Genomic DNA, 13332 nt, shown 5'->3' on the forward strand with positions numbered 1-13332 from the left:
GCCTAGGAACGGTGGGTTAACTGCCTCGTTCAAGGGCAGAAAGACAGATTTTCACCTTGTCAGCTCGGGGGATCAAATCTTGCAACCGTACAGTTAACTAGTCCAACGCAATAACAACCTGCCTCTCTCTCGTTGCACTCCACAAGGAGACTGCCTGTTACGCAAATGCAGTAAGCCAAGGTAAGTTGCTAGCTAGCATTAAACTTATCTTATAAAAAAACAATCAATCATAAAAACTACACATGGTTGATGATATTACTAGATATTATCTCACGTGTCCTGCGTTGCATATAATCTGACTGAGCATACAAGTATCTAAGTATCTGACTGAGCGGTGGTAGGCAGAAGCAGGTGCGTAAACATTCATCAAACAGCACTCTCGTGCGTTTTGCCAGCATCTCTTCGTTGTGCGTCAAGCATTGCGCTGTTTATGACTTCAAGCCTATCAACTCCCGAGATGAGGCTGGTGTAACCGAAGTGAAATGGCTGGCTAGTTCCCTTGCACTGCATGGGTAACGCTGCTTTGATGTGGTGGCTGTTGTCGTTGTGTTGCTGGTTCGAGCACAGGGAGGAGCGAGGAGAGGGATGGAAGCTATACTGTTACACTGGCAATACTAAAGTGACTATAAGAACATCCAATAGTCAACGGTTAATTAAATACAAATGGTATAGAGGGAAATAGTCCTATAATTCCTATTATAACTACAACCTAAAACTTCTTACCTGGGAATATAGAAGACTCATGTTAAAAGGAACCACCAGCTTTCATATGTTCTGAGCAAGGAACGTTAACGTTAGCTTTCTTACATAACACATATTGCACTTTTACTTTCTTCTCCAACACTTTGTTTTTGATGTTTTATATTAAGTTAAAATAAGTGTTCATTCAGTATTGTTGTAATTGTCATTATTACAACAACAACAAAAAAATTGTCCGATTAATCGGTATCGGCTTTTTTGGTCCTCCAATAATCGGTATTGGTATCGGCGTTGAAAAATCATAATCGGTCGACCTCTAGTTCATTCATCTAATACCAATTGGAAAATCATCAAGACAGAGTGAATCTTATTTTGGTTTGCTAACCTTCTCAATCTTGTCCAGCCACTCCTTGTTGGACTGCAACTCGGCCATGAAGGCCTGATGCTTGAGCCATTTGCTGTGGAGGTTCCTGGCCTCGTCGTACGACATGTCCTGGGCCGTGAGCATCTTCTCATTGATCCACAGAGACAGCTGCATACAAAGACACACACACACACACACACACGCGTAGGTAGGTCATTGTATGTGACTGCCTTAGACTGTGAAAGCAGTCTGTCACTATGCATACATTGCCACACAATGTAATTAATTTAAATCAGTACATGTAAGTATTCCTATTTCCATAGTATCGGGACTGATACCAATGTTAGACTCTTAGGGAAGATTTCCCACATCCAAGTTAAGCATATTCCTGGACTAAAAAGCACTTTCGATGGAGAATCTCTATTGAAAGTGCTTTTTAGTCCAGGAGTAGGCTTGATCTGGGTCCGGGAAAGACATGTTGGGCAGCAGACCTCCTGGCAATCCTGTAGGAACTTCTGAAGGTCCCGGTTATCCTTCAGCCTCATCAGTAGCTCCACAGCAGCCTCGCGGTTCTTCTTATGCCTGTGCAAACGTTGGGTAAACAGAATTGATCATGGATAATAGATCCCATGTTAATTGTGAGTACCACAAACAAGTTGACAGTTGGGTGTACCAGATTTTTCTACAGATTTTTTTACATCACAATACGCATTACCAAGTAAAGGCAAAGATACATATTAAGTGTTGTACTGGCATTTGTGGTAGTTGTAAACCTAATAAGTGGGTGGTACACATCTAACCATTGGTGGTATTCTGGGTAGTCTTTTTCACAGTCAAGCTGTGCAGGTAGCCTAGCAGTTAAGCGTGTTGGGCCAGTAACTGAAAAGTTGCTGGCTCGAATCCCCAAGATGGAAAAGTCTGCTGCTCTGCCCTTGAGCAAGACAGTTAAAACAGGCGCCGATGACGTCGATCAAGGCAGCCCCCTGCACCTCTCCGATTCAGAATGGTTGGGTTAAATGCGGAAAACACATTTTGGTTGAATGCATTCAGTTTTGCAACTAAGTAGTTATGCCATTTCCAGGAGATTGCTTTATCATATTAATGTGGTTCCTGGGGCATTAAATACTCCAACAGGTGTTGTGAGAACTGTAAAAATGACAACCTGTCCAGCAATGTCATTTGTTACTATATAGTAGAAGAGGCTTCTAACCTGTCGTCAATAGACGTCGCTCTCTCCTGGATGCGGTCGGCATTGATGTTGCCGTCGCTCGCCAGCCGCCTGCCAGCCTCCACCACGCCGTTTATCTTCTCTTCGTTGGCGTCCATGGTGGTCATGAAGTCCTCCTGCTTCTTGATGGCTCCTTCGGCCCCCTCAAGCGTAGTGGGCATCTCTGTATGGGCCAGCATGTATTCCTAAGAGTAGGGTTATAAAAAAAGAGAATCAGTGGGATTATTAGAAATTCCTGTGACTGAGACTGGATATCCAGGTTGGGGTCAATTCCATTTCAAATCAGTCAGGGAGTAAACTGAAATTCTTGAATTGACTGAATTGAAACAGAATATAGAACCCAACCCTGTTGGAATTCAATCTAAATCACATTGGACACAGACTATTTGTATTGCCCCCCTCTTTTACAATGCTGCTACTCTCTGTTGTTATCATCTATGCATAGTCACTTTAATAACTCTACCGGTGCCCCAGCACATTGACTCTGTACCGGTACCCCCCTGTACATAGTCTTGCTATTTTTATTTTACTGCTACTCTTTAATTACTGGTTACTTTTAGTTCTTATTCTTATCCATGTTTTTTTAACTGCGTTGTTGGTTAGGGGCTCGTAAGTAAGCATTTCACTGTAAGGTTGTATTCGGCGCATGTGACTAATAAAATTTGATCTGATATGACACTTTTTGAAATGTCCGTTAATATGTGCATTTGATTTGCAAAGCAGCATGCCCACGGTAGATGGAGTGGATTCTAGGTGGGCACGGAAAATTACACATTGTTACCACATCCCTTCCTAGTAAAATTCGGTAATAGCAGCGACAAAGAGCATTTTAAAATAAACTGTAGCTGGAAATCCATTTTTTTATGAGATGGAATCAGTGTAATTAAATAATAGTGAAACGGAACCATTCACTTTGGATTCCAAGGCTAAGATTTTTCCACTCTTGGAATATAATTTCAACTCACTTCCTGGATGGACCAATTCGAAATTGAACCGACCAATCAAGTACCCTGGTTTAAGGGGTATCGACCAATCGGCGTACCTGGTTGTTGAGGAAGACCTCGGCCTGCTTGGTGTCCCTGAGAAACAGCTGGTAGGCGTGGGACTGTGACAGCAGGTTCTGCCGGTTCTCCCACATCTTGTGCAGCTCGTTCCAGCCTGTGTCCAGTGCCTGTAGCCGCTGCCTCAGGAACATGTACTGGGCATCGGTCTGACCCTGGGTCACCATCTCGCCCATGTCGCGCATCTTCTGGTAGTCCTCCTCGTAGTTGCAGATCTCGTTTTTGATGCCGTCGTGCTGTGCTAGCAGCTTCTCTGCCTCAGCCAGCGTGTTGGGCGTCTCCTCCGAGGCGATGGCTGTCTGTGTGCGCGACAGCCACGACTGGAAGTCATCCAGTTCGCGCAGGAACTGCTGCAGCTTGCTGGCCTCGCCAAGGGACTCTTCGCGGTTACGCAGTGTGGCCTTCATCTCCTCCCACACAGCGGTGATCTCGGCCAGGCGGCCCGTGATGGCCTTGGCCTGGTCTGGGTGCTCGCCGGCCAGCCGCTCGGCCTCGCCGCGCAGGTCGCCCAGCTTGTCCTCGATGGCAGCCAGGTCACGCTCCATGCCAGTGAGTTTGCGCTGCAGCGCCATGACACCCGTCAGGTCGTTGCCCAGCTCCTGGGTGGACTCGATGACCTTTGTCTTCTCGCGGATCCACGACTTGGTTTCGTTGCAGTCCAGGTGGTAGTTCTGCACACCCAGCGCGGAGATTAGAGACTCCTTCTTCTGGTCCGCCAGATCCCGGAACTGGCTCCATCTGGTGAACAAATTAATAAATAAAAATATGGTAATTTAGCAGACAGTTTTACACAGTTGACAGACAGTGATACATATTTCAATACATGTGACCCATACGGGAATCAATCCCACCATTACCCTGTTGTTGCCAGACCAAGGCTCAAATTGACTGAACCATTGGCCAATTAATTTGATGATAACCAACAATACATATCCAGCTCATTTTTCAATTCAAAGGATACAGTGATCTCCAACACACAATAACACAATTTTAAGTCAATAGGTATTTGAAACTCACCATGAGCCAAGTAAAAGGTCAGACATAGTTAACTGCATTAACTGCATTATAATAACCTAATCATCTTTTGGTTTCTTCATTTGGCATCAGGTAGTTGCCAATCATATGGTAAGGCATTAAATCAGAACCTGAAAGTGTTATCTTCAACCGTAAATGTTGTGAATACCAGGGACATTAGTGATGCACGGCTTGACTCATAACCCGCAGTCCCCGTTGTTATTTCCACAGGGCGGGCAGATTTAGGGTCATGAAAGGGTCATTGTGTGGATGAAGGGCAGATGGGTGGGGAATTAAAGAGTATAATAAATTTATAATTCTTGTGCAATTTATCTATTAGGCTATATTGAGGTGTTTCTTTCATTATTTTAGGCTATCTGGCATTAGTGAGTAAGCCTAAGCTTAGGGTCTAACTGTACGCACGCCAATCGCCAAATGCTTTTGGGAACGGGCAGTAAAAAGTTAACGTCGATCCATGGAGACAAAAAGGCCAATGTCAGAGTTTAATTCAATAAGAGAAAAGCCACCTCACACTGCAATCATCCTCTTTCACCACCCCACCATATCTTTCCAAACATACATTTTCTGGCAAAAGAGGATGATAGCAGTGTTATGTGTGATGATTGTGAGGTGTTATACAAATTTGACAGACACAAGATGGAGACCTCAAATAGGCAAAATGTTTACTTGAGAACGATAGTGGAAGAATATTATTTTAGCATCTTGAGAGAATGTGAATGCGCAGTTAAATACCATCTGTAGTGGTCCTATCTTTATCAGCATCATACAAGCTGATAGTATTTCAACCACATAAAATATGCATCCAAGCCAAATTGAAATGTTATCAGAAAGACGTTGGGTTGTTTTCACAGATTTCTATTTCCTTACAACCGGTCAAAATGATGTCATTTGAACATTTAGCACAGAAAATCTTTTCATTTTTCTTAATAGTTATTGTATTTTCTCCCCGGAACCTTTGTGCTGTGAAAGAAGCAGAGATCACTCAGAAAGCTTCACTGATGTCAAATACATTGAAGCATTCATTCTATTGATTTATGACATTATTCTGCTGAGCAAGGGTTTATTTAGTCTTCTAGGGAAGCAAATCATGACAGAAGAGAAGCTGCATGTATCTAACTATAGACAAGTTGACAAACAAATAGATAAGTAGAAACACATCAGGTGTGGGATTCAGATTTTCACTTTATCACATATAGTCTGGCGGTTGCGGATGGGTTGTCAGCAAATGCGGCTGGGTCAGGGTGAACAAACAGCTGATCCGCGCACCACTGAGGGACATATCAGCTACAGATATAGGATCTTAATTTGAGCCAGTTTGCTACAGCTGAAAAATAATCCTACAGCAACAGGAAACATTTTTAATTTATACATTTTTAATTAGGGTAAATCAAGTATAAATATTTTAAGTGGGAGTTAAACTTTAGAAGCCTTGTTTTTTAAATTATTATTATAAAAAAATTGACCCCCTTTGTTGTGATATCCAATTGGTAGTTACGAGTTTGCCTCATCACTACAACTCCCCAACAGACTCGGGAGAGGTGAAGGTCGAGAGCCATGCATCCTCGAAACACGATCTGCCAAGCCGCACTGCTTCTTGACACACTGCTCGCTTAACCCGGAAGCCAGCCGCCAATGTGTCAGAGGAAACACTGTCCAACTGACGACCGAAGTTAGCTTGCAGTCACCCGACCAGCCAAAAGGAGTCGCTAGATGAGCCAAGTAAATCCCCTGACCAAACCCTCCCCTAACCCGGACGAAGCTGGGCCAATTGTGAGCCGCCCCACGGGGCTCCCATTCACTTCCGGCTGTGATACAGCCTGAGATCAAACCTAAGGCTGTAGTGGCACCTCACCACTGCGATGCAGTGTCCTAGACCGCTGCGCCACTCGGGAGGCCCCCCTGAACCCCCTGGCCCCCCTGAACCTCTAATACACTACAAGTTTGCATTTCCTGCAACAACAGGATGAGCAAATTAAGCTAAGGCATCTGTATGATAGGAGATAGTGTGACGTCTGACTGTGAATGGTTCAACTTGCCTGTTATTGAGCTTATCTTGCTGGGCTTTTATGTCCTTCTCACTGGGGTGTCCGTTGTGCATCAGCTGCCTGGCAATCTGGTTCACGACAGCGACGCGTGACGCCTGGTTGTTCATCTCAGGCTCCAGGCTCTCGAACCTGGGAAAGAGAGAGCATGCCATGTCATGACCAATCAAATTCACCTCCAAAACAAACCATTTTCCCTTGCGCACATTGATGTTTGGGCCACGTTCAGGCAAATGTTGTGGAATGTTTCAGCTGACATGATTTCTTATACTACATGTCATAGGAATGTTTGTTCTACAAACCACATTTTTATCTGAATGTTCCACAATGTTGTACCCTGATGAATGTACTTCAGACATATTCCCCTGTTTGGTGTTTAACCTCCTAAGTACTTCCTGCGCTTTTCTCCTTGTACCTCTGTACTCTTTTTATTATCTGTCTTGTTCCGTCTGTTTAAAATACCTATTTTGTTCATTTTCTGTGTAAGGTGAACATCCGTTTCGAGAAAGGCACCTAACAAATAGGGCACCTAACGCCCAGTGGGAGGAGCTGTTGCATTGTAACTAGTTTATCATTTGTATATTTACAGTTTCTCAATCGGGTAAAATAGTTTTTTGGAACTATGGTCAAAGAACACCAGTGAACAAACGTTCAAATACATTTGCAGAACTTCTGATCGTTTTATTTTCTTTCTACTTGGATTGCATATCTTAGACCCCCTTTCGCTAAACCTGAAATACAATTGCCATCAATGAATACCAAATTCACAGTGTTCTGTTCACATATGTTACGTCCGTCGTTAGGAAACCAAGGCGCGGCGTGGTAGGCGTTCATCGTATCTTTATTGATGACACCAAACCAAATAACAAAGTCAAAAAAACGAAAGCGGACAGTTATGTCAGGCTACAGAAACTAAACAGATCCCACAACCTAATGGTGGGAAAAAGGGCTGCCTAAGTATGATCCCCAATCAGAGACCATATAGACAGCTGCCTCTGATTGGGAACCACACTCGGCCAAAAACAAAGAAACAGAAGACATAGAATTTCCCACCCGAGTCACACCCTGACCTAACCAAACATAGAGAATAATAAGGATCTCCAAGGTCAGGGCGTGACAACATAAGAGAAAATTGTGAAAATGTGTTCACTGTTTCCAGCAATCAGTAAATACTAGTGCACAAAATTGTAAATGGCTCTATCAGTGTAAATTCGCGTAAAATATAGCAGAGGTCGGCGGCCCCAGGGCATGTGCCCTGCATGCCCATTCAGTAATCCGGCCCTGATTGTAATCTTCCATTACAGAGTGAACTTTGGTGTAAATGGATGTCTATCCATTCATATCAGCACATGTCCTCCACTATATTCACCTTTCCTTTTTTCTGTTTGGGAATGTTTTTCTGCTTGGTGATGGAAAGTCTGCCAGCCTATGTATAGAATACATGGAATTGGATTATGATGTTCAGATGAATGAATCCTGCACACAATGTGAAATTGTGCATAAAAGTAGAGTAATTTTCCATCATTTTTAATAGTTTGTATTCCAAGGCATTGAAGTTCATGACATACTGAAACCGGTGTGCCTGTCACCTGCTACCATACCACGTTCAAAGCCACTTAAATCTTTTGTCTTGCCCATTCAACCTCTGAATGGCACACATACTGTACACAATACACGTCTCAATCGTTTCAAGGCTTAAAAATCCTTCTTTAACCTGGTCTTCTCCCCTTCATCTACATTGATGGAAGTGTATTTAACAAGTGACATCAATAAGGGATCAAAGCTTTCACCTGGATTCACCTGGTCAGTCTATGATATGGAAAACGTTTTGTAAAGCGCGAGAACGGGTTCAAAATATTAGGGATCAAAGCTTTCACCTGGATTCACCTGGTCAGTCTATGATATGGAAAACGTTTTGTAAATCGCGAGAACGGGTTCAAAATATTAGGGATCAATGAAAGAAAGCCATCTAAACACATGGATATTCGTCAGCACTAATTGGTAGATTTAAAAACTACTCTGATTTTGTAGATTATTTAGGGTTAGGGAAGTATTTGTGAATCATGAAAAACAAGTTTGGAGACACTTTACACAAGAAAGAAAGAAAACGGTGGTTTGATTCATTCTGAAAATTGCCACATTCAGTTCATTAACACATGGTAATGTTGGAAGATTAGTGTACATATAATTATAATAAGGAGAATAGTGTACAATAGTAGGCTATACCCTCGTCTGTTGCCTGCACTAACCGTGGTACTATGTGATGACACAGCCAAGTGTCGAGCCATGCGTCAAGTTCAAACAGTTATGGCTTGGTCTGCGTTCCACTCCACAATGACTTAGTTAGCCTACATGTCTATTTTTATATTATCAACTGTTACTAATGATCCTCAGCAACAACCACATGGCCGAGCGTTTACAGAGGAAGCAAAGCAAATGGAGGTAAACGAAACAATGTCATTAAATGGAATGATAATGTAGGCTATACCAACTGAAGGGAACTAAGAGTAAATTGGCAGTTGTACATGTGTTGTTATTAGGCCTACTGGCATTCGATAGTAATATTGGCTAATATTTAACATGATAGAAATATGAAACAGAGAAAGTTGGGGTAGCCTGCCATTCGAAAGAGCCCATCCCTGCAAGTTAAAAGGCTGTACAATTCAAATTCGGTGTAATTGCACAGCATTTTATGAACTTTACTGTGGGAAAGTTGATTTGTGGATATGGTTCAGTTTGCTTCCATATGACTGGTTCACATTTGCCTCCAGCGATTATAAGGCAAAATAGATCAAAAGCAAGTGTCATTTATATTTACAATTACCTAAAACAAATGGATAACTCATTCACTTAGCTGTTACGCTGGTATAAACGATTTGGGAGAAAGGCAGGAATGCGTAATAGGGTTTTTTATTACGGGGACGAAGACCAAACAAACACTTACACAAAAAACAGGGTTGAAACCCAAACAAAAAAGTGAGGAGAACCTCGAATAAATAACCCAAATGCACAATGATTGTCACACGGGACGAGACCAGTAATCACCTGCGCAATCCACAATGGCACGAAAGCCAAAACAAACAGCACAGGTACTCACACACACCAACAGACATTGTAACAATAATCGACAGACAACGGAAACCAAAGGGCACACTTATACAAGTACTAATCCGTGGGAATAGGGGCCAGGTGTGCGTGATGAAAGTTCCGGAGGGAATCCTTGACAGTTATCAATAGCTCTTATCAAGTTGTCATTACAGTGCATGGAGAATGGTGTTATAAAAAAATTAAGTGGATGCTTTTTCCACTTGAAACTGGTAGGTTCGCTCGACCTTATTCATTGTTTCCTCACACGTAAAGGCGGTGGAATGATTAGGAAATTAAGTCAGTCAGAATACGGCATATCTGTAGACCCACCTCCACCGCACGTTCATTTATTCGCCAAAACAAATAGCAGGTGAATAGCACGCTATTCTCATTCTTAAGTTCAAGGTCAGAATTCGCATTGAGAGAAAAGTGCATGAAAAAGGAGTTACGTTCCATTTAAGCACGCTTAACTCGGGTCGGAATTGGGCCCTTAATGTTTTGCAAATGGCCAGAGTTCCATGTCTTCTGTACAGTGTTTTGAAAATCGACAAAGTTGTTCCAAAAACTGCTCGCATACATGTTATTTCATAGTTTCGTCTTCGCTATTATTCTAAAATGTAGGAAATAGTCAAAATAAAGAAAAACCCTGGAATGGGAAGGCGTTTTGACTGGAACTGTATGTCAAATACTTTCAGATACTTGAGTGGCACACCAAGCTAAATCAGGCCTAAAGGAGTAGGGTCTAGGGGTAGACTATGGCTTAAGCATGCATTTCTATATGTATGGGTTCTCTCACCTGTGCTGAATGACCTCTAGGTCTTCTAGCTTCTCTGGGATCTCCATGCTGTTGAGCCACTGATCCTTCTCATCAATCCACACCTCGCAGGCGTCCGCCTCGCTGAACATCTTGTAGAGGGCCAGGGCGTCCTGCAGTGCCTGCTTTCTCAGCCGGGTCAGCTCGGCCACCTCCTTGTAGCGCTCCTCTATGCCTGCCAGGCGGCCCTTGACCTCTTCCGACTGAGCCTGCTCCTCAGGCAAGGCGGCCGCCTGCTCATGGAGTGCATCGATCACCGGCCGATAGCTGGCCACCTCGGCGGCGGCGTCCTTGTGCTTGCGCACCAGGGCCTGTGTGGAGAACTCGTCATGGCCCACCTCGCTGCTGGACACGATGCGCAGGGCATCCAGGGTCCAGGCGTCGGCATCGTCTGCGTCCGCCTGGAACTGGTGCAGGGCACACGCTTCCTCCAGATGGGCCTTCCTCACGCCCGCTAGCTCCTCCAATGCTGCCCACTGCGCCCGCAGGTCGGCGATGCGGTCGCGGATCTTGGCGGCGCCGAAGTGGCCACCGTCGGCCATGGCCTGGCCCTCGGCGATGGTGTGCTGCAGGTGACCGGCACGGCCATTCATCTCGTCCTCCAGGGTGCGGTGCTTGCTTAACAGGCGCACAGCCCCCGTCAGGTCCTTGCCGCTCTCGTCCGACGACAGGATCTGCTCCTTCTCACGGATCCAGCCCTCCTCCTCGGCCATCTCCCAGAAGAACTTCCAGAGACGACGGGACTCCTCCAGGCGGGCCCGGCGCTCGGCAGCGAGCTGGGTCAGCTCCTGGTAGCAGAACTCCATGTGGGCCACGCGGTCGCGTATTACCTGAGGGTCACAGGGCTTGTAAACTGTAGAGGAGACAGAACAGAGACCCAGTTAGCATCTAGCAGCACCCACAGCTGTACATTACACTGTATTGACTCACATGTTATGATTTCATTCCAATGACTATGATTCCTTTTATGTTTATTTTTCACTTTGCTTGTATAGATCTTGAAGTATCTTGCAAAACACTATGCTATTCAACTGAACTGTGAAATGGTATGATGACATGCATTATCGTCATTAGTTAATAATACAAACACAAGTAGAAAACAATGAGTCACAATTTGAATAATAGCAGCCTGAATGTTTAGGACATTCTCACCGTCGCCGTCGATGGCGAATTTCTGGGCATTGTTGTTGACAGCTTTCACACGGTCAGCCTGGATGCCGATGTCGGCCTCTACCAGGGCATGTTTCTGCAGGAGATCCTCCACTCCGAGCAGATGCTTCCCATAGTCCTGGGACAGCAGCATCATCTGTGTGGCAGAGACATAGAGGCATGACATACAGGCATACCTTCTAAGTCGAAGATCATCAGTTGCCAATATGAATCGTTTACTTCTTGTGCACTTTGAAACGCAATACGGGTATTTTTTTCAAGGTGAGGAGAGGAAACTTTTTGAAACTTACATTTCATCTAACTTGTAATTTAGATGAAATGTCAAAATCAATTCCAAATCAACCACTACCATCAACTCCATAGCGACTCTTGTAAACCTAAGAGGATTCAATAGGTGGAAGCATAATGCCGAGAATTCCACCCAGCCAATCAGAAAGGCAAGATGACGTAGTGTTTACAGTGCCAACCCAATCCTCTTGTATCTACAGGAGGGTCTAGGATGAGGTTCAGTTGTGCCGATTTGGAATTATTCAGCATTGGACTAACATAATCCAGTTAGTTTCACCATTGATACTGGTTAAACTGATCATTTAGAAGAGGGATTAATACATTCCGTTTGTAATTCTAACATGTGAAATGACTTGAAATGACATATTTCCAATACATTTTAAATGTGTTCAGGTGTTGGTGGAAGCAGGGTAGATGAGGTTCAATGCATTTTGAACAATTCAATTTGTGTTACAATAATTATAAATTTTTGTCTTTCCAACACGGTTTAACACATACATTTTCAGAAGGGTCCCCCTCCCTCTCTTACCTTCATCTCGTCCATCCAGTCCATGATGTAAAGCATCTCCTGGAAGACCCTCTGCAGACCCAGATTCATCTCCAGGCGCTGGCGCCTCGCCTTCAGAAGCTCCAGCAGGTACTCCCACAGCCGGATCACGTTGTCCTTGCGCGCTGTGATGCGTTTGATGTCATGGTACTTCTCTGCCTCCAGCTCCTTAGCGACAGACACCACGGCCTGCACACGCTCCTCGTACGCCGTAATATCCGTCTCGATGGCCTCATGCTTCTTGGTGGCCGCGTCCACCGCCGGAAGGTCGAAGCCAAAGTTGTCCTGCGAGATAGAAGTGATGGGAATGGAATGGAATAGAATAAAATAATAGAATAAAATACAATACTGTTAGGATATACTGCATGGGTGGCAAAATACTGGGATACAAGGAAGACAAACTCTCCATTTCTATAATGTTATCGTCTCTACAATTTGACAATGACATAAAATACTATGATCCTTTAAAGGGGCAACCCGCAGTTGCTACATCCATTTTTGGATTTACACATTGATGATATATACCCATTGATTCTTGAAGATTATAACTTCTAAATGCATTGTGAGGGGCCTCTCGAGTGGCGCACTGGTCTAAGGCACTGCATCGCTGTGCTAGCGGCGTCTCTACAGATCCGGGTTCGATACTGGGCTGTGTAACAGCCGGCCGTGACCGGGAGACCCATGAGGCGGCACACAATTGGCCCAGCGTCATCCGGGTTAGGGGAGGGTACGGCCGGCCGGGATGTCCTTGTCCCATCGCGCTCTATCAACTCCTGTGGCGGGCTGGGCGCATGCACGTTTCCTCATTGGTGTGGCTGGCTTCCGGGTTAAGCAAGCATTGTGTCAAGAAGCAGTGCGGCTTGGCAGGGATGTGTTTCAGAGGACACACGGCTCTCGACCTTCGCCCCTCCGGAGTCCATACAGGAGTTGCAGCGATGGGACAAGACTGTAATTACCAATTGGATATCACTATTTTTATTTTTTTTTATAATTAAAA

The 13332-nt window shown here is 44.4% G+C and overlaps 1 protein-coding gene across 2 annotated transcripts in view; it reads right to left on the minus strand.

Moving 5' to 3' along the window:
• Positions 1–13332, minus strand: part of LOC110493814 (spectrin beta chain, non-erythrocytic 1) — an 87533-nt gene that overhangs the window by 21229 nt on the left and 52972 nt on the right. For both annotated transcript variants that reach the window (XM_021568314.3, XM_036949796.2), the window contains 8 exons: positions 12318–12620; positions 11483–11636; positions 10313–11183; positions 6424–6561; positions 3334–4090; positions 2274–2476; positions 1555–1645; positions 1085–1231 (listed from right to left, as the gene is read on the minus strand). In XM_021568314.3, the coding sequence (XP_021423989.2) occupies positions 1085–1231; positions 1555–1645; positions 2274–2476; positions 3334–4090; positions 6424–6561; positions 10313–11183; positions 11483–11636; positions 12318–12620 (2664 nt within the window). The remainder of the gene's footprint in view (positions 1–1084; positions 1232–1554; positions 1646–2273; positions 2477–3333; positions 4091–6423; positions 6562–10312; positions 11184–11482; positions 11637–12317; positions 12621–13332) is intronic.

The sequence above is a fragment of the Oncorhynchus mykiss genome, chromosome 17 (genome assembly GCF_057628025.1).
Source record: "Oncorhynchus mykiss isolate SJ-2025 chromosome 17, ASM5762802v1, whole genome shotgun sequence".
NCBI classification, from domain to species: Eukaryota; Metazoa; Chordata; class Actinopteri; order Salmoniformes; family Salmonidae; genus Oncorhynchus; species Oncorhynchus mykiss.